At 40.4% G+C, this 25,377-nt stretch overlaps 1 protein-coding gene across 3 annotated transcripts in view; it reads left to right on the plus strand.

Moving 5' to 3' along the window:
* The window catches only part of LOC140119131 (uncharacterized), a 285,030-nt gene that overhangs the window by 253,870 nt on the left and 5,783 nt on the right, over nucleotides 1-25,377 (plus strand). For all 3 annotated transcript variants that reach the window (XM_072137816.1, XM_072137817.1, XM_072137818.1), the window contains one exon: nucleotides 12,591-12,738. In XM_072137816.1, coding sequence (XP_071993917.1) covers nucleotides 12,591-12,738 — 148 coding nt within the window. The remainder of the gene's footprint in view (nucleotides 1-12,590; nucleotides 12,739-25,377) is intronic.

The following is a 25,377-nucleotide window of genomic DNA, read 5'->3' on the forward strand; positions in this document are numbered from 1 at the left end:
GTTTGTATATACATACCTTAGATGACATCACCCTGGTCACATGAAATGAAGTGAAATGAGGAGGCGGCATGGGGAGGAGTAGAAGTGTATGAAGATAGGAGGGCATGCCCCTCTGATTTGCTCAGGATGTGGCTGTGTTCCAGGTACAATAGCAAAGATGATTTTATGGGGATGTGAGGGAAACTCTATATAAAAGAAGGGTGGCATTTAGTTAATAGGGCTCTATAGGAACCTGTAACTAGCTCTATTTGTAAAAAGTATGTTTCAAATATCCAGTAAAGATAAGGCAAATTACTGTCTTGACACTGATATGAGACACTTACTTGGTAAAGACATGACATAAAAAATAATATTTAAACAGTTTTATACTTTTTTAAATATTTGCTATTAATTAAAATGAACTGTCTACTTAATTAAAGCAGCTTCTTCAAAGGCCAATGTGGAAGGAATTGCTAGAAGTTACAGGCTATTGTTTTCTCAAAAGACTGTAAGACCTGACATTATTGCAAGGAAAAGGCCTCCGTAGAAGAGTGCCTTATCGCCAAAATGTGTGCCTGTCTTGATAACAGAATGGAAAAGTAATCTCTGAACACACTTGTTTGCCTATCGCTGAGAATGCAATGGTGTTGTTGCTGGGCTACCATTGAACGCTTGACTAGCTCACTGGAGCTCTGCGTCTTTTCCCATCTCAAGCGATTATTGTCCAGACTGTTTTGACAATTCCACACAAAAGTGTATTTATCAGTGAATGATTGAGACGGGAGTTCAAAGAGCAAGCAGGCCAGTGCACCCATGATGGCTGCAAATGTCCAAAGTATGACAGGTCGGTCCAGGGTTGTCATCATCTGCCTGTAAAACTGTACTTAAGACTATATATACTTAATAAAATGCACTTGTAGAGAGAATTACTTGGCTAGAACATTACTATAGGAACGCTTCCTCTCCTATACTTGAAGAAGGCCATCCAGTTAACTCTGTATATTATCTTGTTTTTTCAAGGATTATGGCTTCTTTTGGGGGTATTTTTCCTTCTCAAACCAAGTTTGTGCTTATTAACTGTCAGCAGTTACCCTACAAGCATTGTATAATGTTTAACAACTCGTTAAATGTAATTTATAGTCATATTCCTGAACCTGTGGTTATCCACTTGCTCTACATTTTGTGTAAAAGGCATCTCATGGATCTCATCATCTCTGTCTAATCTCTTTCTATCTGTCAGATACTAGTAGAATGTTCAGAAGGTAAATGAAATTATATACACACCGGTACCCTGATAATCTAACCACATTTTCAGCACACAGCATCTCATAGCACAGGGCATAATGTGTCTTCTTGGAGAGTTCCCGCCCACGCCCTGGAATTTTACAATGACCATTGCTGAGTGATAGGATTTAAAACAGCAATAAAACTCTAATAAAAAATAAGTAAAGGGTTAAAAATCTTTTTTGTGTTAACATCACTAGGGGATTGAAATTTGAGAATTTTCTTTGATGGGAAACCCCTTTAATCTCTTCTATGATGCAAAATAATAACTAAAAACCCAACACAGATGACCCGGATAATATGGCACCTTAGTGACCTCCATTCCAATTTCCTAAAAAAAAAAAAACAGAATCCAGAGATTTCTGATAAATAGATTAGGAAAGATGGTAAAAATATTATAAGAGCCAAAGCTCTAAGTGCTAGGAGTTCTGGTGGGTCTGATTGGGTGGAGTTAAAAAAAAGAGTCTCTTTCCACTATTAAGGTATGATAAAAAAGATAATCATAATCTCATGTACTAATGATTTATGCAAAGTTTGTTGAAAAGTTAGTGACCAATGGCATATTTGTATTCTAATCAATGGTAAGTCTAATACAATATTTTCTGATTTTATTTTGCAAATACACACCAAATTCCTAAATTTATCTGTACTTCTGTCAGCTGTGCACACAGATTATGTGAATTTTAAAGAAATTCCTGCGCATCATTTTATTACCTTTGGGAAAAGTGTTTCCCCAGTTGGGCCTCCACAGCACTGAGTCACACTAGTCACAGATGGGTGCTTCACCAGTTAGGCCTGCCGCATAGTTTGAGAAGCTCTAGTCTAGGACATAATTTATAAAGGTTTTTTTTTTTTTTTTTTTTTTTTTTTTTAAATAAATATAAATTTTATTTAAAGAAAAAGAAAGCATTACAGTTCAGAGAAACAACATCTTCCATTTCATTACCTTTAACATGTTATAGAAAAAGAACAAAAGAAAGTTAAAAGGTGAGGTTAAGGCCATTTCCAGTAACAAAGTATCCCAGTGGGAGGGGTTAACCAAATTAGATTAGATTATGTTTTTCACGAAAAGAAACTACCATACCACATAGTACATACATTTTTACTTTGCAATACCATTAAAACCGTAATGGCAAATAGAGGCAGTCCCATACTTAAGAACACCCGACTTACAGACAACCCCTAGTTACAGACGGAACTCTCTACCCACTGAGACCTCTGGTGAAGCTCTCTGGCTGTTACTTTAGTCCCAGGCTGCAGTGATCGGGTGTAAGGTGACTGTTATGAACCTTTTATTGATGATCCTTGGTCCCATTACAGCACAACATTTTGAAACTCCAATTGTCTTTGCGGCCAAAAAACTTTGTCTGGATCTACAATTATAAAATATACAGTTTCGACTTGCATACAAATTCAACTTAAGAACTAAGCTATGGAACCTATCTTGTAGGTAACCTGGGGACTGCCTGTACTTATCTGGTTACTTATCCCGCAGTTCCAGCATGTAGTCCTCCCAATATTGTAGATATATCATCACGAGGAACAGAGCTGGGGAGCTGGACTGTCAGGGGAAGGTTAATTTGGGAGAAACGCTGATGTACTGTACTGTTGTACTTTAGCTCTGACAGGATTCCATGTTCTTACTAGTCTCAGATTCTTATTGATCTCCTGACGTGTTTCTTTCCAATATGCACACTTTGTCAGAATTAGATTTTTGCAGATGAAAGGTTGACCCAAGGATTATTCTTATTTGCACATTTGGAGTCCTAAAAGGAATTTCCACCCTATAATTGTTGTCTTCCCAATGGAGTGAACACCATGACTATCAATTCTCTAGAGATTCCATTAGAAGGAGCAGTGCCCCATAAAGGCTGGGCATCTAAATATTCTTAAGAATCTTATTGATATTCTACCTTGAAAGTTTTTTTTATCTTTAGTGAAAGATAAAGAAAATATAAATTTCCTATTAATGATGGTTGTTTTTTTACATTGTGTCAATGTCCTAGGTTTAACAAACAGCCATAATCTTTCCTTGTACTTCATTAAAAAAAAAAAAACTCCCTGAATAGGTAAAGTGAGGTGTTCCAGTAATAGTAGTGTGAGACCTCTATGACGGCACTCATTCTGTAGGAATAGATTAAGATAATGCATTGGGTAGTTGTGTGTGTTATTTTCCTGCCACTGAATTATTCACAAAACGGATGGTATATGATTCATTTTCTGCAGCATTGATGACTCCAAGCTTGTTAAAGCCTAATGCATATGTGTTCAGATGTGACTGAATCTTCAAAGGAAAGTCAAGCAAATGCTGCCAGATAATATACTATTACCATGATAATTATTATTATTTGTCTTTGTGTGGTTATGACAGGTTATGCTTACACAGATCTTTCTTTTAGCCTGATGACATACCCTCCAACGTTCGAGTTGAAAAATGGTACAAAATCCCTACGCCAACCTCCCACCATCTTTGTAGGAGGGGGTGGCGAGTCTTAGCGATGTGAAAGCCAGCAGCAAATTCCATAAGGCTGTATTAAGAACACTTCATACAGAAAAAACAAGATCATTTCTGTATAGTAGTTGCTTGAATGGCCCTATGAGAGTTTGGTAACGTAAATTTCTCTCTACTAAATAGTAATAACCACATTAAGTATGTAGATACAGTAGTATACAGTTTGGGGCTCATTTACACAGCTGTTCTGGGGGCTGTGATCTGGCCGCATTATTTTTATTATCTCTATGGCTCCGACACGCTGCGGTGAGCACATGATGCTCCTCCCTACTATGACCGAATTAGGGGACATGCCCTATACATTGGCAGATTTGCGGCGTGGGTGGCCGTCTGCCTATGGAGGGAGGAGGGTTGAAGAGCGCTCGCCCCTCCCTCCTCCTTCCTGCCCTGTGCATGCGGCGGGTCATACGTCTGCTTGTTAGGGCTACACTTTAGTTTCTTTGTACTGTGGGAAGCACATATTATACCATAACATTTTGTATGTTAGCAATTAGAATGAGGCCATGGTCATGCAAAACTTCTGGCAGTGCTAGGTACAGTCGGGTTACTATACATTTTAAATGTTTGCAGTAACAGCAGGACTATGAAAAATGTGCAATATATGTATTATCTTGCGGGATTGTTGCTTCTCCATACTGCTGTGCTCTTAGCACTCTGCATTGAAATGCTTGACTCCATGCCACTCTGCTGTGAGTTAATGCTGAAGCAGGTTCCTTGGTGGATAATATAGCAGTCACAGAGGTGAGAGGCTGTGGAGCTTATTGAAGAGAGAGATAAGAGCACACCAGTGTCAGGACACACCCTCACACCCGGCACTTGGAGAAGCTAGAATACGGACAATAAATTATTTCTGCACAGTCCCATTGCTACTAACAACATACACAAATGATTAAACTCTCCATGGCCGCTACATAAAAATTACTACAGTTTGCAAGGTCAAAACTCCCGGCAGCTACTGGGCCTCAATACAACATCTGTACCTGTCCAGTAAGACTAGTAGTTCCCTTGGTCTGGTAAAAACTTGGTGTTTGCTTGCTTCTTATTTAATTTTCTTCTTGCATTATTTATTCTTGTATCTTTGGTGTTGCCACCTGAGAGTAGTGTTCCAAAACCAGGGAAATTGTTCAACTGCTGCAGTAATGTAAAACGATGTTAAGATTTAAAAATTTGTTGTAGTAACCTAGTGTATCTAAAACGGGGTATATCTACTCTCACCTTCTACAGGGTAGGCCAGCTGTGTACAATTGTGGTTGTTTCTAGAAATGAGTCTTAATGGGGTAGTCCATTAATAACTTTTTTGCCATATGTGACTTAGAGAGTTGTAAAAATATTAAACTTTTATACTCGCCTCTCGCGCTTCCGTTCAGCCGCAGCACCACCCTTTATTGCTGGCCTCTGTTTATATAAAGAGGTTTTAGGTGGGATGTCATGACCACGGCCAGAACATGGTCCAGCTTCTGATAGAGCCTAAATCATCTTCCTCCTTTGGTTGTGGCATCTTCTTCAGCCTCTGTATACAAATAGAGGCTGCCAGTGGAAGTACAGGCACTCCCCGAGTTATATACAAGATAGGGTCCAGAGGTTTGTTCTTAAGTTGAATTTGTATGTAAGTTGAAACTGTATATTTTATATTTGAAGTTCTAGACAATTTTTTTTTCTTTTGTCCCAGTGACAATTGGAGTTTCAAATTTATTGCTGTAATTGGACCAAGGATTATAAATAAAGCTTCATTACAGACACCTCACAGGTGATCATTGCAGTCTGGGGCTATAGTAAAGCATCCAGAGAGCTTCACCAGAGGTCACAGTGGGCAGAGGGGTCTGTCTGTAACTATGGGTCTGTAAATTGAGTGTCCTTAAGTAGGGGACCGCCTGTATAGCAGTTGAATGGGAGTGCCAGAGAGAGGCAAGTATAAGCGGTTTATTATCTTTGCACATTCAGCATATACTCTGAGAGCTTTCTTGGCAAACATGTTGAATTTATGCATATACGTGATATGATCAGAACATAGCCTTATACTGCACCAAATTTATTACAGTGTCTGATGCTGGATTATAAACCTAAGTAGACTGAAATTGGACTGAAACTTGGTTCAAAATCAGATGATTTTCCTTGAACAAAAGCAGACGATGTAGAGATATTGTGTTAAAGGATGTAGGCTGCTGAAAAGCCCACTACATTGATCCATGATTGCATCATTTCTCCAATTTTATTAATGTTGCAGTGCCAACATTTTACTAGAATTTCAGTACACGAGACCACAAATAAAGTACAAAATGGTAGCACAATTTAATACGCAATTTAAGTTAAAATTCTGGTGCATTTAACTTGGGAAATCTCCCTAAGTATTAATAGCACATGTTCAAGGTATCTAGTGGGCTATAAGATAAAAAACCATAAGTTCCTCAAAGAGTGACCTGGAATTGGATGACTGTGATAATACCAATTTTTACCCTAACTTTCAGGGGGAAAAAATTCTGAAACTCTCCATAGTACATGTAGTGTAGAACTTGAAATACAGCTCCACTGGTTTTTGTTCCCTGGCTCTGGCTGCTGTAGAGTTGGAACATTAGCTTCTCCTGTACTTGCAAGGAACTCATTAACAGTATGAAATAATAGCCAGTATCCAGTGTCCTATTAGAGACTAATAGGAACTGTGCATGTAGGAAGAAAGAGAACAAGTACATTGTTAGCCGTGAAAAGCTTCTTCCTGATAAAAAAAAAAAAAAAAAAAAAAAAAACGTTCTGAACAAAATTAGCTCTTTAAAAAAAAAAGAAAGATTAATTCAAAAAGCGTTGGTGGTCTTGTTTGACTTGTTAACTTTATGCCTGGGCTGAGCTAAACTGACCCGTTGACCTGACAGTGACCCAACAGTTGCCAAACAAAGGACTTGGCTACAGACTCGGCCTCAGCTGATGGCAGCGTTGGCCTTTTCAATGTGTGCGGTTGCCGGGAATTTGTGGATCATTTTCCCTGCCTTTAGATTCAAGCCAGTGAGTCTGGAAAGCAGCACAGTCCTGTTTGTGTAGGTTTTTTTTATTTTGTATTGTATCTTCTTATCTTTATGCACAGTATTCACTTTGTAGATTACAGTGTTTCAGGGGAACTCTTAAATTAAAAACAAAAAATTCAAAATAAAAGTAAATCTATCATTGTCTGGAAATCCATGGTCTGTTCCTGGTGCCTACCAGATACCTCCTCCTACATGCAGAATTATTGAAAGCAACCATCACATGTGTCTTCCGTAAGTAACAGTTACTAGAATGTATAATAAAAACTTTTTACTACACAGTTTAGAGACTCCATAACTAATGAAGGAAACTTCTTTTAAAGTCCATACGTCTCTGAATTAGTTTTTTTTTTGCCTGTAAGTTTGGTAAATCATAGAAGCTTAACATTTATGGACGCTGTGCGCGATATTATATTTCTCTCCAGACGCCATCTTGTTCATCCAGACGCCATCTTGTTTACTGTCAGCCATCTCATGATTTGGACACCATCGTGTAATCTGCCTAGAGATAGTTTTGTCCTTGGTGCTGTATTCCTTGTTCTCTGCAGCTTAATGATCATCATTTGACTAGTGGGAGCCTTCAACCTACATTTAGTGATAAAACCCTATTTCCCTTGAGTCTAGTATTTTTCCAGAAGAAACTATGCATAGGGTTCACTTGGGAAAAGCACATAAGGGGTGTTTCTGGGAGTTGTGCAAAGTATATTAAAGCTAACCTATAGCATTTCAGTGTTGCTGAGTGCAGCCAACCAATGAGTAGGTATCTGTCTATAGAGGCAGGGGATCAGTAACGTATATATTCAAAGATTTGAAATTTTCATTCAAGGGGCTGAGCACTTTTTACTATATAAACATAATGAGAAAGAAAAGTACATCCTTCTTTAATTCTATGTCTCATGAAAGGATACAAAAATATCTGTCTTTTTAGATGGTTTTAAAATTAGGTAAATACAACCTCAATTGGAAAACAAGACGCAACAAATTCCATCTTACTATTTTTTTATTTAACAAGTAAAATGCAAAAGCAGAGTGGAAGAAATTATGTACATCTACTACTTCAATAGGAATTTGGTTAGCAGCTGGGTCATCTACAAGTGTGACCACCTGCATAAAAGCTGAAGTTTTGGAAGTTTGCTGGTTTGTCTCTTAACACAATGCAGTGGAAGAAATACATCAGCAGTAGAATAGCAATATTTGTAGACCAACAACTAGAAATTGTTATAGATGTTATTCAGAAGACAGTAGACAATGTTCCCTTTAGTGGATTTTCTACCAAGGCCAGACCATACAAACAAGAGAAAAAAAAACAAACAAACAGCAGATCTCAGACTCTATGGGGGGATTTATCAGGGCTGCCATTATTTTGGCGACACTGCCATCCTCGCGCCTTGTTGGCTGGGGGGGGGGGTGAAAAGGATCATCCATAGGCGTAGTGGGTGGGCACAGATGCCTGCCCACTTCTGGAAAATCTGTGAACATTCATTGCTGCCCTAGCTCAGTTTTGTCCTCCACCAAAAGATAACCGGAGAAATGGAGGGAATTATTAAAGGAAATAAGAAATGTAGTAGAAGTAAGCACAAGATGAAATCCCAGATGAAAAATAGCTGAAATACCCCACCTCTTTACCTTGTTACTGACATCTCTATTTTATATTCTTGCATTAATTTTCACAAAATCACTCTCACTTGTGACAAGTCAAGATCTTGGATCAGCGGCTCCTCTGGACTTATTACAATATGCCGTGTGTCAGAAGAGGAAAATTTTCAATGTTTCTGTCCGTTAGTGGCAAAAGAACTAGCAATTAGACAGCTGGCAGACAAATGGCACCTCCCGAACAGCAGGGATTCTGGGCACGAGGCTCCAGTCATTAAGACATCTTTAGGGGCTTTTCTGGTAAAATACTTTCGCTGTTGACTGTCTGCGTTGAATAGCTTTATGCTTTAATTCATGTGTCTCAGCCTGAAGAGGTGCAGTCCCAGGATAATGCAGGTTGTACTATCCCTGCCAGAGAAATGTCTCTCTCTATGAATCCTGCAAGAACCTGATGCCAATATACAGGTTACTCTTCAGTCCTTCAGGACCCTTACTCTTATTGTTTTATATGACTGTGTTATTACTCTGCAATATCTTGTTATTTTTGTCTATGAACCCCATTATCTATACACAGCTGAAGAATATCATAATTTCTTCTGTGGTTTTGGATTTGGAAAACTTCTACATATTACACTACAGTCACATTTGCCTGCTATTCAAATACAGAAGTTATGTCCCGAGCAAAATACAGGGACCAAAGTAGTCTAAAGTCACAGGGAACTGACTATTCATACCTATTTATATCTATTATTATAGGAGTATGTTGGAAAAAATGTGACAGGGGCTGGGCTGGACCATAGGGAGGGCGCCTGCCCTGTCTCCTGATACATAATGAGCAGTATTAGTGGGCTGGGGACACTGATGCTGCAGAGTCCCATAGAGCACAGGGAGTCATACACTGAAGGGGCAAAGCTACTCACGGAGAGGCATGGCCTAATCCCTGTTATTGTCTCTGTTTTGTGACATTGCTGTGTGTATAATCCATGTACTGTGAAATCACTGTGTAACTTTCCTGTAGTGTGACATCACTGTATTTACTATCCCTGTACTGTGACATCACTGTATGTACTATCCCTGTACTGTGACATCACTGTATGTACTATCCCTGTACTGTGACATCACTGTATGTACTATCCCTGTACTGTGACATCACTGTATGTACTATCCCTGTACTGTGATATCACTGTATGTACTATCCCTGTGCTGTGACATCACTGTATGTATTATTCCTGTACTCTGACATCCCTGTGTGTATAACAACCAGGTACTTTGGTTTTTTTCCTTATACTTTCTCTTCTTTGTTTTTAGTGCAGCCATATTGATACAGCAGCCTCATGGCACAGTATTACAATAGTTGCCTACTTATTGTCAGTAATATACTCAACATAGATAATTTTATGGCACATATTGTGGGAAATATATTAAGACTGGCGTTTTGAATGGGCCAGATCCAGATAATGCGTCAGAATGAATATCCAGCAAGGCTGATGTAGCAGGGATTTCAGCTATATATACTCTGATTTTCTGGTGGAGACTATAGTAAACATGGTAGGCCAACCCTGGCATGTCTAAAGTGGCATGCAGGGTGGAAAGCATCACCGCAGATGGAGATAGGGCTTTATACCTGCCATTTTAGCCATAGAACTGCCCTTCGGTACTCTAAGCTAGAGTCTGTAATTCTCATTATTTAAGAGGAGAGTTGGTGTTTGGTGCCGACCCAACTGGGAATTGTGAATAAAAATTTCAGGGCTATCAAAGATCTGACTGTACAGGGTTGTTGTCTGTTGCTGTGGAAACACATAGGAGCTGTAGCAATTGTGAAATGTTTTCTACTCCTCTTCTGGTGAACATACATGTAGTTTGTTATTTTGGCTCTCTTGATTTATTTCTGAATGTGGGTGTTCTGTCGGTATTTGCTGGGAAGCCAGTACATATTCTTGTTATTGCAGAGCTTTGGCTCGCTTCCGCTGCTTGGGCGCAGCCTACGCTATTTAATGTCATTAGCCTTCAACAGCCTGAACCCACTGAAGCCTTCCATCAATTCAATAATTAAAAAACACAGACATAACACGCCAAAAAAAAATGTCTTGGAGCACGGCTATTCACAAATTTGTTGTGTCCATCAATCAAAATAAGCAGAATGAGCAAGTCAAGGACAGCCAATGTTTGAGGAGTGGAGCAGAGCATCGCAAGGACTCTCCATCTAGCTCGAGATCACTTCCCAATAATAAGGAAAAATTAAGCGAGAACTGCTGTGAATTAAACCATGCAGCTTCATGGTGGCTTAAACAACCATACTCCTCATACATAACAGGCATTATACTTAATGAATTGTAACAGACTTAATCTTTGCAATCTTTATTTATTGCATAATTTATTATTTTGCGGAATACAGTGTTACAAAATAAACAAACAGGGTAAAATGCATCAGTTTTCCACCCTGGTAAAAGAAATATTTATCACATATCAGTATGACAAATATTTGCTGGCATGGTCATAAAGTAATCCATAAATTGTAAGGCTTGTGGCATTCCATAAGGGTTAAACTGTATGCCTATATTTCTTTGGAGGGGGTTTTCAGGATTAAAAGTTTAGAAACTTTGATTAAAATATTGGTAAACCTCAATGTGACAAGCTCTGTGCAGCGCTGCGTAATCTGTGTGCGCTATATAAATAAAGAATTATTATTATTATTAATATTAGATAGGTGGTGATCCAGCTCTGTTCCTTATGTAGTGGTCAGACTAAGTAACTGCAGATCAGCTTGGTTTAGCCATTACACTGAGAATGAAGATCTTCCCTTCATCTTTATCATTTACTGTGAGATGTGGGGCTCTGGAAGTTCAAATTGACCAATTGGATATCAAGAACTAATTCTGAATAGGATTTGGCATTAATATTTTAGCCTAGAAAACTGCTTTGACTTCTAATTCGCATTAAAGAAAATATTCCAGAAATTAATAAATGCTTTCTTAAATGTATTAACTTGCTGACTCCTTTAGCACTTGGCGTAACTGAATACCGCAGCAAGTGATGGGTGAAAGGTCCAATTTTTATGTACATGCTCGCCATCTTTAAAGACAACATAGCGCATCAAGGGAAAGTTTTCCAATGAGTAGTCAAAATGGTCTCAGAAATCTATTGTCACAATCAGATTTGCAATTGGATTTCTTGTGATTCAAGAACCTGAAGTGTACTCTGTGATGCACAGCTATTTGATGTGTTGTCAGTGGTGCTGAACACAGAGCTAAAGGTTGGATCCAATTGTTAGGAATCTATGAAGCATCTTTGACTTGATAACTTTTGAGGAAATCTATTTTGGTCTTCTAATAGATGCTGCATGACCCCCTTTATATTGGAAAATCTTGCCCTTGATCCAATATGACTTTGAGATATTCTGAACATAGCCTGAAAGATCGGCCTTGCCCATTACTCGCTGGGCAATTCAAAAATGTCATTTTCCCTTTAATTCCTGAAATAAAAGTGTGTCCTGGGACTTTTGACTCATCCTGTACCATTCTTCATCTGCTGCAGACCATTTAATTTTTTCTTTGTCATGATTGGAACATGGATAGAACGCTTTCCTAATAGAATTTTTAAAAAATGACACGTTCTCCTCTATTGAATGGCAGTTCTTCTAATATTAGCCTAAGGTGTGTTTCAGTACAGAGATCTTAAACTTAGAAAAACAAAGAAGGTTCCTTATTTATACCCCATAACCCTGACAATGAACATAGATAAGACCTACAACACCAGGCAGAGTGGAGAAGAACATCATAGATCAGCACCAGGACTGCTTGGAAGGTGGAAGAGAAGGTGGTCCTAATTATTTCCCTCACAGATACCCATTGTTAGAAGAAAATAGTCTTTGTTGCCCAAAGCGGCCTATCGCAATGCAGTTTTTGAAGCCATCACCAGACATTGATAAAAGCTTCAGTTATTGGTTACTGTGGCCAACATAGACAGATCAGGTTCAGAAATCTTCACCATATTATTGAAATGATGCTTAGAAATAAACTACATGAATATTCTATATCTGTGTTGATTTTACTTTACCTGTATCTTTGGCTATTGTCAAAACATTACAAAAAACCACAAGGCCACTTTGATGTCATTTTAGTGGGAGCTTTCGATATCAGTTAAGAACAATGTTTTATTGAATTCAGTTATTCTATGCTTGTATCTTACATGCAGTTTTATTTATCTTCTAGAATCCATAATGCCTTCTACCCAAGTCATCCTGTGTTCATCCTCACATTATTGCATGTGATGAGTGCCCCACTTCATGGGTTGGCCAACACCATTGTTTTTGTATTAGACAAAGAAACTTGGAGCCAACTGACAATGACGTCGCTGAGGGTGAGCGTGTAATGTGTTTATGTTGTATCCACTGCAGCATTTATTCTGTTATTACATAAGGCCTAAAAATATGCAATATATCAGATGGTTCATTACTTTGCCAGAAATTTCAAGGTGCCTCAGGCTCTACTTAGTGCCGTTGCCACTGCTCTTTCCCATTTAAGTAACCCCTTTGAACAGCTAATCGATGGGGGTCTGAGTGTCAGGCCCACTTTGATCTGTCATTGATGAGCTATCCTAAAAATCGACCATCATTGTTAAAGAATTGGAAACTCATTTAAGTTGTTGCAGATTAACAAAGATGTGAGATCCAAAGGATGCCAGGTGGTTCTGCTGACAATGCATAAATTGCTGGAAAGAACTGAGGAAAAACTAGAATTGAAAAATATTGACCAGTTTACATGAAAGTGTTTTTTGATGGTGCTCATTTCATTATATTTTTAATTTTTAGTTTTTACAATAAGGTTAGAACAAAAGTCCACAAAAGTAAGCAGAGTCTAAAGCCTGCCCTAGGCTTTCACAAGAGCTCACCAAATGGCATGAAGGACTCATTTGCTATGGACCCAGGGTGCACCTACAAAGTAAAGTGTCTGCCAAAAGCTCTAAACTTGCAGGCAGATAACCAAACCAAAGAACAAAAAACGTGTTATTACAAAAAGTTAAAACCAGGGGAACACTGTTATAACTAACTCATAGATGGAGATAAAGCAGAAGACAAGTCAGGGTCGGAATACCAGCAAATCACATTACTTATCAGGCGAAGGCACAGAGTAAAAGAGTAGAAATTGAAGATGATAAAATAGAACTCAAAATCCAAAGTTTCCTCATATGGTTGCAGGAGGTGACTGGGTTAATGCAATACATTAGGTTGGCAGCACAGTGGCTCAGTGGTTATCACTACAGCCTTGCAGCACTGGGGTCCTGGGTTCAAGTCCCATCCAGGTCAACATCTGCAAAGAGGTTGTAAGTTTTCTCCATGTTTGTGTGGATTTCTTCCAGATCCTCCGGTTTCCTCCCACACTCTAAATCATACTAGTAGGGTGATTAGATTGTGAGCCCCATTGGGGACAGGGACTGATTTGGCAAGCTCTGTGCAGAGCTGCGTAATGTGTGTGCGCTATATAAATAAAGGAATTATTATTATAGCTACATTTTTCCATAAACACTATCACACACCTTAATGGGTTGTGTTTGGTACAAGGAGCAAGGCTTCTTGTAAGAAAGAGCAAAACTGCCTCCAAAACACAATGTGGGGACTGGCTTTAGAGGGGATCTGCAATGTTTTTGAATCTATGAAGCCTATTTGATTCCGAAAACGAAGACAGAAACACAATGTAATTTTCTACTGATGTTCTGGGTCAGTACTATTTGGTAACTATTGTTAAGCAGTCTCCCGTTAAATTTATCTTGCCATAGAATGGGTTAAATCTTTTTCTCAGTCACAATCCATCCTACTTCCCTCTGCGCTGACTGATAAATAATTATACTTCACAGTCTTTCCCATCTGGAGAATTAAGCCCGTTAACCCTATGCTACTGGACTCTTCCTATTTTCTCCACTTTTTCTCGTAAGAAATCTCTGTCCAGTGTATATGAACCGTGGCTTGTACTCAAAAATAAACACATGTCCACTTAAAGAACCCAGATGAAATTCTCTCTACTTCTTAGACCTCATGCAGATGAATGTATGGCTGACGGTGCTATGGCCACACAATTTGTGGCTGCATAATTTGGGGCTAAATATCGGGCCCCATAGATGATTATAGCACTCGGTGACAGTGCGGGGAGCAAGTGGTGTCACACAGAGACCTAGCCGGCAACTGCTCTGCTTTCAATGGGTAGGGGAAGGGTGAGGAGCACTAACCCCTCCTGCACCCGGCTGTATGCTCGGATGAATGGAGCCTCAGGCCGTTTACAGGGGTGTAACTAGGAGAGGCTGGGCCCCATAGCAGATTTCTGAATTGGGCCCCCCTTAACAAAATATACATAGTATTCAGTCATAAAAACATATGAATATAGATATACAGCATAAACATACATATAGTATAAACACACCACATATACGTACATAAAGCATATAGGCACATACATACAGTACTATATACAACCATGCAATATATACAGAAAATGCAAGCAGTCCCCGAGTTAAGTACAGGATGGGGTCCGGAGGTTTGTTCTTAAGTTGAATTTGTATGTAAGTCGAAACTGTATATTTTATAATTGTAGACCCAGACAAAAAAAAATTTGGCCCCAGTGACAATTGGAGTTTAAACATTTTTTGATGTAATGGGACCAAGGATTATCAATAAAGCTTCATTACAGACACCTCACAGCTGATTATTGCAATCTGGGACAATAGTAAACCATTCAGAAAGCTTCGCCAGAGGTCAGAGGGGTCTGTCTGTAACTATGGGTTGTCTGTAAGTCGGGTGTCCTTAAGTAGGAGACTGCCTGTACACACATACATACAATACCATATACAGACATATGAGGCCACATCACACGGTAGGCCCCATAGCGACTGCTACCACTTTAGTTACGCTGCTTGCAGTGTTCATGTCCAAGATATGAAATAAGTACACAATATCTTAAATAGAGATCTACAATCCACATGATTTCCATTTTTCTTCTTCTAGATCAGGGTTCCCCAAACTACGGCCTGCGGGCCACATGCGGCCCGCGGACTGCGGCCTCCGACAGTCGGGCAGGAGCCTCCGTCCACACAGGAAGCTCCTGCCCGTCCCTGTGTAGTGCTCGATGCGGCCGGAAACGGCCGCTCGAGCACTATTACTGGAGCCATGTGGCCGGAATACAACCCCGGCACACATCGCTCTTTGAACTTGGATGCACGGCCGCGCGATGACGTCATCACGTGGTCGTGCACCCTTTCCTGCCTGGACGCATCAAGAAGATAGAAGACGTGCGGGAGACTTAGCTGAGTACAGGGTTTTTATTTTTTATTAAAAAGAGCAGTAAAAAGATTGTGGTGGCCGGGCCAATAGTAAGTTATGAGGGGCAGTATAGGAAATAATGAATTATGAGGGGAAGTATAGGAAATAATTAATTATAAGGGGCAACATAGGAAATTAATTATGAGGAGCAGTATAGGAAATAATGGTGGAGGGGCAGTATAGGAAATAATGGTGAGGGGCAGCAAAGAAAATAATTAATGGTGGAGGGCAGTATAGGAAATAATTAATTATGAGGGGCAACATAGGAAATAATTAATTATGGGGGGCAGCATAGGAAATAATTAATGGTGGGGGCAGCATAGGAAATAATTAATGGTGGGGGCAGCATAGGAAATAATTAATTATGAGGGGCAGTCTAGTAATTAATGGAAGGAAGGCATATTCAATAATTAATGGAGAGTAGTCCCAGTATATTTAATAATTAATTGTCCCAATTAATTCATTAATGGGGCCAATATTTAAAATAGTTCACAAGGGGGTGCAGTATATTAAATAATTAATTGAGGGGGGTGCCAGTGTATTAAGGATGCGGTCACATGTACTGATATTTACTTTTAAACTTTAGTCCGGCCCTCCAACGGTTTGAGGGGGACAGTGTACAGCCACCTATGTAAAAAGTTTGGGGACCCCTGTTCTAGATTATGAAAATTTTTCTTTTAGCTCCATAGATTTGTTGTGTATTTTAATTTATTCTAAGGACAATAAATTTGGTAATACTACTAAAGAGCCTATTATCTTTGCCTTTCGCCATACTTTGTTGTAAGTAGCTTAGTATGTGTGAGACTGAATAATGTATTTTTTTTTCAATTCAGTCCACACTGGCATCAGGGGTTATGTGTTTACCGGATCTATGATAAATCTAATTAATCTATTATTTTTATTATTATTATTATTGATTCATGTTACATCAGATCCTAGTGCATCAATGAGAAAGTTTGATGGTACAGATTTTCACAGCTAGATGTTTTATAATGTGTATCCAAAAACTGTGCACCACATTCAGTATGTGTTTTAAACACACTGCCAAGTGGGTGGGACTTAGAAGGAAATGGGTGTGGTTTAATCGGAAAGGGTACCTTAACATGCCAAAATGTAAGGCATTAGTTTGGTGCAAGGAAAACCCACTAAAAAGTGAGTTAAACTTAAGTAGACAGTCAAAAATATGCATTAAAGTCCTTACCCAGCATCCTCCACTGCCATCATCCATAAATCTGGTGCATTTATTTCTAGTCTAAGATTTTGTTAAATATTAGGCAGGATAAAAAATTGAAAAAAATGGAAGTCAGCACGGACGACACCTCGGCTCCGAGTACATTCAAATGGGAAAAGACAAACGCAGTCCAGCTTCAAGCAGAGTCCACGTGGGATTAAATCAGGCTTTTATTGGATCAGTTTAAAAACAGCTTACAATACAGTTCAGAAACATGTACGAGCATAGGGTAGCGAGGAGACCGTAAATGCCTACGCTTTTCAGAAGAAACCTTCCTTATTCATTAGGCAGGATAAGTATATCATCTACACTGGCTTTTGATTTCTAATTTTTCTTTGTAGATTATTCTATTTTCTGGCGCAGGGGTAATATGACCGTGACACCAGTGTGACGAGCACCTAGTTTATATATTTGCTCGCGGCATGAGACATCACATACGTGTAATGTGTTTGAGTAGCATACATTCAGTTCCATAGGTTTGTTTTTAAGTTGAATTTGTATGTTTGTTGAAATGTATATTTTATAATTGTAGATCCAGACAAAACATTTTTTTGCCCCATTGACGATTGGAGTTTCAGATTTTTAGCTGTAATTGGAGCAAAGATTACCAATAAAGCTTCATTACAGACACCTTACAGCTGATCATTGCAGCCTGGGACTATAGTAAAGCATTCAGAGAGCTTCACCAGAGGTCACAGTGGGCAGAGGGGTCAGTCTTTAACTATAGGGGTCGTTTGTAAGTCGGGTGTCCTTAAGTAGGGGACCGCCTGTACTAAGCTTGGCTCTACAAATAACATGTGCATGCATGTCAATCTATTTCATTCCCACGTTATTCGTATAGTTAGATCATAAACTTTGCTGCCCTCCGGAGGGGTTATGTATCAACAGGAGAGGTAAAGAGAACATTTTCAGAAGTCTCAGGAATTCAAAGAGTTGATTGAATTTCCTGCATTTACAGTAATATTACTCCATTTAATACACTGCATGGAAAACAAGATGCTTTATAAAAGGCCAATTAAATGACTGTGACCTTGCAGTGTTCAGCTCTGACCTCTGTCTTATTGAAGCCGCTCAGACATTAACGAGTTAATCGCTCTGCTTTGATAGCCGCAGAGGCAAAGAGAAAAAGTCAGCCGATCTGTGTGGTCCTGCTCAGTCTGTTTCTAGGCACATGTAGAGAATAAAAGCGATGAGCCGAGATGAAAGACTTGCTAGCATGCTCGCAGAATGGAATTTTGTTTAATGGTTATCTCCGTGCCATGATTGAAGAAAATAAGAAAAAGCTAAAGATTTAGCAATTTTCTCCCCTCCTAGTTCAGCTCCGGGAATCTGCAGAGGTTTAGATCCATCAGTTTAGCGACAGTATAACCCAGGGCATTATATTGCACCATTTAATTAAAGCGGCTTTAATTATTTGATTTTTATTATACAGCTATAATTCTATCCCCATTTATTTATTTCATTGGATTAAGCATAACAGGCATCAAAAGCTTTAGCTAACACGGGACAATACAAGTTGTAATGCTTTCAGATGGTGGCACACATGACTTTCAATAGTTTAGAACATGGTCTTTTTCAAAGAACATCTGTTACCACTTCCGCTTTAGTAAATACATTATATTCGCTATGACATAATGATTCTCTATGATTCTGGTTTATTCTTCCTAGGAATTAATTAAATAGAAACGTAGGGGGTTAAAGGAATGTGTTTCCAGATGTGATGTGTCTTTTAAAGGGAACCTGTGCCCACATTTGCACAAATACAGCTAGTGACAGATTCCCATAGAGCCCTATTAACTAACCAACACCCTTCTTTTAGATAAAAATTGTTTCCCTTGCATCCCCATGATATCAACGTTATATTATCCTATCTGGCATCAGAGGTGGTGTGTCCTGCTCGGCCAGCCCCTCCCATTTTCTCCTCCTCATGTGACCAGGAAGAAGTAATCTATGGTCCAATACCCTTTATATTTGCAACCTCTACCCCATGTATGCATCTGATCACATGAAATCACAGCAGATCTCATGGACTTCTAGTTCTAATGGTGTGGAAATAGGCTCCCCGTTTTCCAGATTGGGGGCGGTCCCAGCAGTGGAAATCTCACAATTCAGCTTGTTGTCTTCTGTGGATAGGGGATAACATGTAAATTTAAAAAATTTAAGGACCCAACTGGTTATGCTCATTTGTCCAGTTATTCATAAACTTATAGGAGGAATGACAAAAGTACAGGCAATGCAATTTTTTTTACTTAAAGGAGAACTACCCTTTTTTTTTTGCATTCTGAACCAAACATACTTTGAGAATTCTGTAGCTACACTGATGCAGAAACATATCTTGTTTTATCCGTGATCCAAGTGGTTTTGCTCAAAAAAACAATTATAAAATTCAGGACATAAAATTCAGGACCTTAGGAAAGCTGGGTGCATACTGCCTGCTGTACATAAACACATTACACAGAGCTTCCTGAACTGTCCAGACAGGACTAATCAACTTGAGCTGGATGACTCATACACAGCAGCTGGGGGATGGTGAAGTGGATCAACACTGCTCCTGCTCCTCATCGCTGTGCCCAGTGCCAATCCATTAGTAACACAGGCACTGTCCTCTCCCTCATTCTGCCCGCTGTACCCCAGCTCTGCCTCCTTTGTTCCTCGATCTGTCATCAGTATCCAGCTCTATCCAGGCTTCGATCCTCTCCTGGGCGATTGTGTTGTGTTGGTAAATGAAACACAAGCTCGGTGTGGCCAGACCCTTTTTCCCTGCTCTACCTTCTGTGCACTCTGCTATCTCTGCTGTGTCCACCTCTTGTCTGGCCAGCTAAAGATGAGCCAGCACTCAACCAGTAATGTGTATGCTGGGACTGGTGGTGATGTGTGAGATGTTCTGCAGTGTGTATGCCGGGGAAGGTTTTGATGTGTGGGTGTGATGCTCTGCAGGGTGTGTGCTCGAATGGCAATGATCTGCAGGTGAGATGCTTTGTGTGGAGTCTGCTGGAGTGGCGATGATGTGTGGGGTGGATGTGGTGATGTGTGGGTGAGATGCTTTGCAGGATGTATGCTGGACTGGTGGCGATGATCTGCAGGTGACATGCTCTGTGTGGAATATGCTGAAGTGGTGATGGTGTGCAGGTGAGATGCTCTGTGTGGAGTATGATGTAGTGGTGGTGATGTGTGGGTGAGATGTTGTGTGTGGAGTATGCTGGAGTGGCGATGATGTGCAGATGGGATGCTCTGCGTGGTGGTGATGTGCGGTTGATATGTTCTGTGTGGAGTATGCCTGAGTGGTGGCAATGAAGTGTGTGGAGTATGTTGGAGTGGCGATGGTGTGCGGGTGAGATGATCTGTGTGGTGTGTGCTGGACTGTTGGTGATGATGTGCCGGTTAGGTGATCTGCAGCATGTGTGCCGGAGTGGTGGCGATGATCTGTGGTGAGATGTTCTGTGTGGTGTGTGCTGGAGTGGTGGTGATGTGTGGGGGAGATTGGTGGAGTGGCAATGATGTGTGTGTGCCTTTGCCTTTGGTGTGCTGGAGTGTTGGTGGTGATGTGCGGTTGAGATGCTCTGCCTGGTGTGTGCTGGAGTGTTGGTGATGATGTGAGGGTGAGATGCTCTGCCTGGTGTGTGCTGGAGTGTTGGTGATGATGTGTGGGGGAGATGTTCTGTGTGGAGTATGGTGGAGTGGCGATGATGTGCGGGTGAGATGCTCTGCCTGGTGTGTGCTGGAGTGTTGGTAATGATGTGCGGGTGAGATGCTCTGCCTGGTGTGTGCTGGAGTGTTGGTGATGATGTGTGGGGGAGATGTTCTGTGTGGAGTATGGTGGAGTGGCGATGATGTGCGGGTGAGATGCTCTGCCTGGTGTGTGCTGGAGTGTTGGTGATGATGTGCCGGTGAGATGCTCTGCAGGATGTGTGTCGGAGTGGTGGCCATGATTTGCTGGTGAGATGTTGTGTGTGGTGTATGCTGGAGTGGCAGTGTTTCGGTTATATGTCAGCAGGAACAAAATGTAATACCAGGAGGATGGTTTGGGCTTTGGATAAAAATAGGTCAATTACAATATAATGGCCATGCGGTTTCCGGCAGAAAGACTTAAAGGACACCTGTCATCAGGTCTGTGTCACTTGTCCTGTCACTACTACCTTTTGGAGCAGCTCACAAGGATCCCATCCCAGCCTTTATCTAGTCAATTCATACATTAATCATTATAAAATCATCTCTTCTTTATTATGTAAATGAGGCTGGTCACATGGACAGAGGCAGTGATGTCACCCCTGTTACCCCTCCCCTCTCCTGCTCATGTCTGTGTGTAATGTATAGTAAAGCATTGCTAGTGTGTGTGCTGCATCTGCTGACATGATGCATCCTCCTAATACACAGATACACAGACATCAGCTACATAAGTACCTGACATTTTCTGCTATAACATGGCTGCCTGGAGCTGTTGTATCTCTCCTATACACACACACATGCACACACAGGCTGCAGCAGGCGTGGCCACCAGCAAGCACATGGAGCAGCCATCACATCATTATACAGCCTCACATCATTACACAGACTGTCAGTCATGCACTGGGGGTGTGGCTGTGCCTCCCACTCATGAATAAGCTGGACAGCTTGAATATGCTAATGACTCATTGGACATTTCACAGGTCATTTGCATACATCTTTAGGACCTCATTGCTTAAGTTTACAGGCATGTAGAGGGACAATGAAGGGATAGAGGCAATGCTCTCTAATGGCAGTTTATGAAAATATATTTAGATTAGGGGGGTTATTTTGCATGACGGGTTCTCTTTAAAGGCGAATACAGAAACAATACAAACGATGTTGTACGTTTTTTGCGCTGCCTGCCTCTTCGCCATGGATTTACGTCTAGGAAATGTCAGCACGGGCAGCAGGAGCCTCACGTGTATGAGCGCTACAGACAGAGGAAGCAGGAAGTGTCTGCACCATGTGAGTGCTCTGCTAGGCCACACCCACACCGCTAAATCTGACACTGAGCGAATGCTGGGACAGGAGTAAAAGCAGGTCGCGAGAAACTGAGTAAAATTGCAAAGTAAGGGGTTAAAGGGTATCTTTATCATGTTTAGATCACCAGGGGATTGAGATTTGAGAACTTTCTTTTGTGGACAAACCTCTTTAATTTTTCACACTTTTATATTTTGGTCTAGTTTTTGTTACGTCAAGACAAAGTTGAATTTATTTTGTGATGTTATATTTACCATTAGACCTTCTTACAACCATATCTTTTCATAGTATGTCCTGGTTTTTAAAAATATTGTATTCAAAGGGGACATACCTCATTTTTTCATGTCTGTATGGTAGTTCTTATCTGCCAATGGGGCAAAATACAGGCAGTCCCCGGGTTACATACAAGATGGGGTCTGTAGGTTTGTTCTTAAGTTGAGTTTGTATGTAAGTCGGAACTGTATATTTTATCATTGTAATCCCAGCCAGAACTTTTTTGGTCTCTGTGAAAATTGGATTTTTAAAATGTTGGGTTGTCATAAGAATCAGGATTAACACTAAAGCTTCATTGCAGACACCTGTGATAACTGTTATAGCTGTTTATTGTAGCCTTGGACTAAAGTACAATAAATTACCAATAGCCAGAGGTCCGTTTGTAACTAGGGGTCATATGTAAGTTGAGTGTTCTTAAGTAGGGGACCGCCTGTATTATCATCTTTGGAAGACAACTTGGTTGCTGTAGTGGGAGATAGGAGACAGTCTGGGTGCCCCTATCCTTATCTTTCTATATTATGACATGCATATAGTCTGCATTACCCTGAATTCCTGGTGTTTAGCACATATCTAGTGTACAGATACTGAACCATTTACAAGATGCATGATGGGATTGAAGTATGCAAATACATTCCGTTCTGGGAAGGCTTTGCCATAGTGTAAGCTATTGAAATTCTTTGAGCTGTTCCAGTTTCATTGAAAATGTGAGCATTGCATTTACTTACTCAGTTCTTACACTTTATTGTAGTACCTTACAGAGTAAAAAGACTTTATATATGATGACCTTGAATCCAACCTTGGAACCATGATGAAATTGTTTTAATTACTCTGTCTGCATATAGCAAGAAAAAAAAAAAGTCCTGATCCATTCACTACTAAAAAGGCTGTGGGAGAATCTCCATAGAGAGCATCTGTTTCTGGCTGGATCCAGAATGAAGCTCATGCAAAGACGAGTGCTCGAAATAATTACAGAGCAATGCAAGGAGCCGGCACCCCAAGTTAATTTTGAGTCAGCAGATAAAGACAGGCTTGGGAAAGGCAGGACTCGTGTTTAGCTGGGAAGGTGAATGTTGTCAGAAGATGAATGCTATCCCATGACAGACGCTGATGGCCGTGACTCAGAGTGTAAAGAAATAACATATGACAACACATACACTACAGCAGATATTTGTGTGCTTCAGACTGGCAAGTGGTAATTCAAGCAGCAGGCTATCAGCATGTGGCAGAATCTCGTAGCTTGAAGTGCTAAGTGCAAAGCATCACAGCCTCCTCTACGGCTGGGGCCTGTGTGTCTTGGAGCGCATCCAAGACATTTCCATGCGCGGTTTAAAGCAACAGAAGCCCCGAAAACGCGCGGTGCTGCTCCAGAGAGTGCAGCCTCCATGTGTGAAATAGCAATCAGTTATGACGAAGATTGCACATTTGTAGCCCAAGTGAATAGCAAATCATATTGTGGAATATGTCAAGATTGCAAACGCCGCCTATATATAATAATAAGCTTCGTCTTCCAGCTGGAGTGTTACAAGATCCGGAGAAGTGTCTATGGCGGAGAGGGAAAGGTCAGCCGTACATTACGATGAAAAATAAAACTCAAGTTTTTATCTTTGCCTTCTAGGTTTACACACAGTTGTGTAGAAGCAGGAAAGGCGGTAGGTGCTCATTGACACGTGCGCTTCAGACACATGCAACCGGAACAAAAATATGAGCTAGAGATGGTTTTCATTGCCACCTGTGTTTAATACATATCAGTTCCATAATAAATTATTTTCAAGGCTGAGCACATAGACTGTGGCAGCAGTTAGATGATACAGAATTAGCGAGCAGAGACAGTAGATGGCCACTTTGTTATCGCAGTGTTCCTTTCTTCTGTCTTTTACAGTTTATTAGTATGTGTTATCAATGAAATTCATGAGTCCTAACTTTTACACACAACTCAACCCTAAGTAAGAAGTGGCTTTAAGGTGACAGCACGCCCCCTTACTTACATGTCGTATCAATGCAATGGTTTGTCAGACCTGGGATCCATTATGTCTCATATATTTATCTGATATTCACAAGGCTGTATGGTGGAATTAAAGGGGTGTTCCAGGAATCAGCATATTTCATATACAAATTTTGCTCCCCTAAGCACAGAAATGCTGTGGGAATACACTGTAATGGAGAATTAAAATACTACTGGCCCTTTAATCAGTCCGTTGATTTCCTCCGTGCAGAGCAGACACAGGACAGAACATGGCCACAGGTCACATGTCCACATCAAATGTCCTGCACCTGCCTGGCAGGTCATGTGATCACCAAAATGTTTGGCTTTAGCCGGTTGGTTGCAGTGCATCCAGTATGGCCAGTGTTGTGGTGAAGTGCCTGTTAGATCTTCACTTGGAGCAGAGCATAAGAGGTAAGAGGAGTTAGTGAGAACTAAAGGATCATGGGACTTGTAGTTTCACGTGGCAGCCATTTTGGTGATAACTCTGCATACGTTAGAGAGGCAATACAATTTTGTGAATCATAAAAGCAAGCTATTTAAGCTCCATTTTGTGACTAATGACATACAGTTTTGTTATATTCATTTATTTATAGCATCATGGGTTTTTGTATCAGACATTCATATTCCCGGAATATCCCTTTAAATAAAGTTGTGATATTTGGGGGTGCTTGAGTTTAGATGATGCTAGCTTCCGATTTCTTAGCTACTGTAACCTTTAGGCCGGTTGTCCATGAGCAAGTTCAACCCAAGAAAAACTGGCAGGATTTCCTGACTAAAATGACATGCTGAGTTCAGTCCAGCAATTCAAGGTTTGGTCCACGAAATCCCACCACAGAGCATTTTATCTTGTACCAAATCTGTGTATGGTAGGTTTCAATCATTCTTTATATTTGTTGCTGTTTGCAAAATTTGGAATGCACTCCCACACAAAAATGATAATGGGTATGGAGGGTCTCAGTTATGAGGAAAGATTACAACAACTAGATTTATTTAGTCTGGAAAAGAGACAACAAAGAGGGGACATGATTAATTTATTTAACTATATGAATGGCCCATAAAAAAATTATGGTGGAAAGTTGTTCCAGATTGAATCAAAGCAAGTATAAGCCGAGACCCCTAATTTTGCCACCAAAAACTGGGAAAACTTATTCACTCGGGTATAATCCGAGGGTATAGTATACAGCCAGCCCGCCCCCTGTAGTATACAGCCAGCCCGCCCCCTGTAGTTTACAGCCA

The sequence above is a fragment of the Engystomops pustulosus genome, chromosome 2 (genome assembly GCF_040894005.1).
Source record: "Engystomops pustulosus chromosome 2, aEngPut4.maternal, whole genome shotgun sequence".
In the NCBI taxonomy this organism is placed as follows: Eukaryota; Metazoa; Chordata; class Amphibia; order Anura; family Leptodactylidae; genus Engystomops; species Engystomops pustulosus.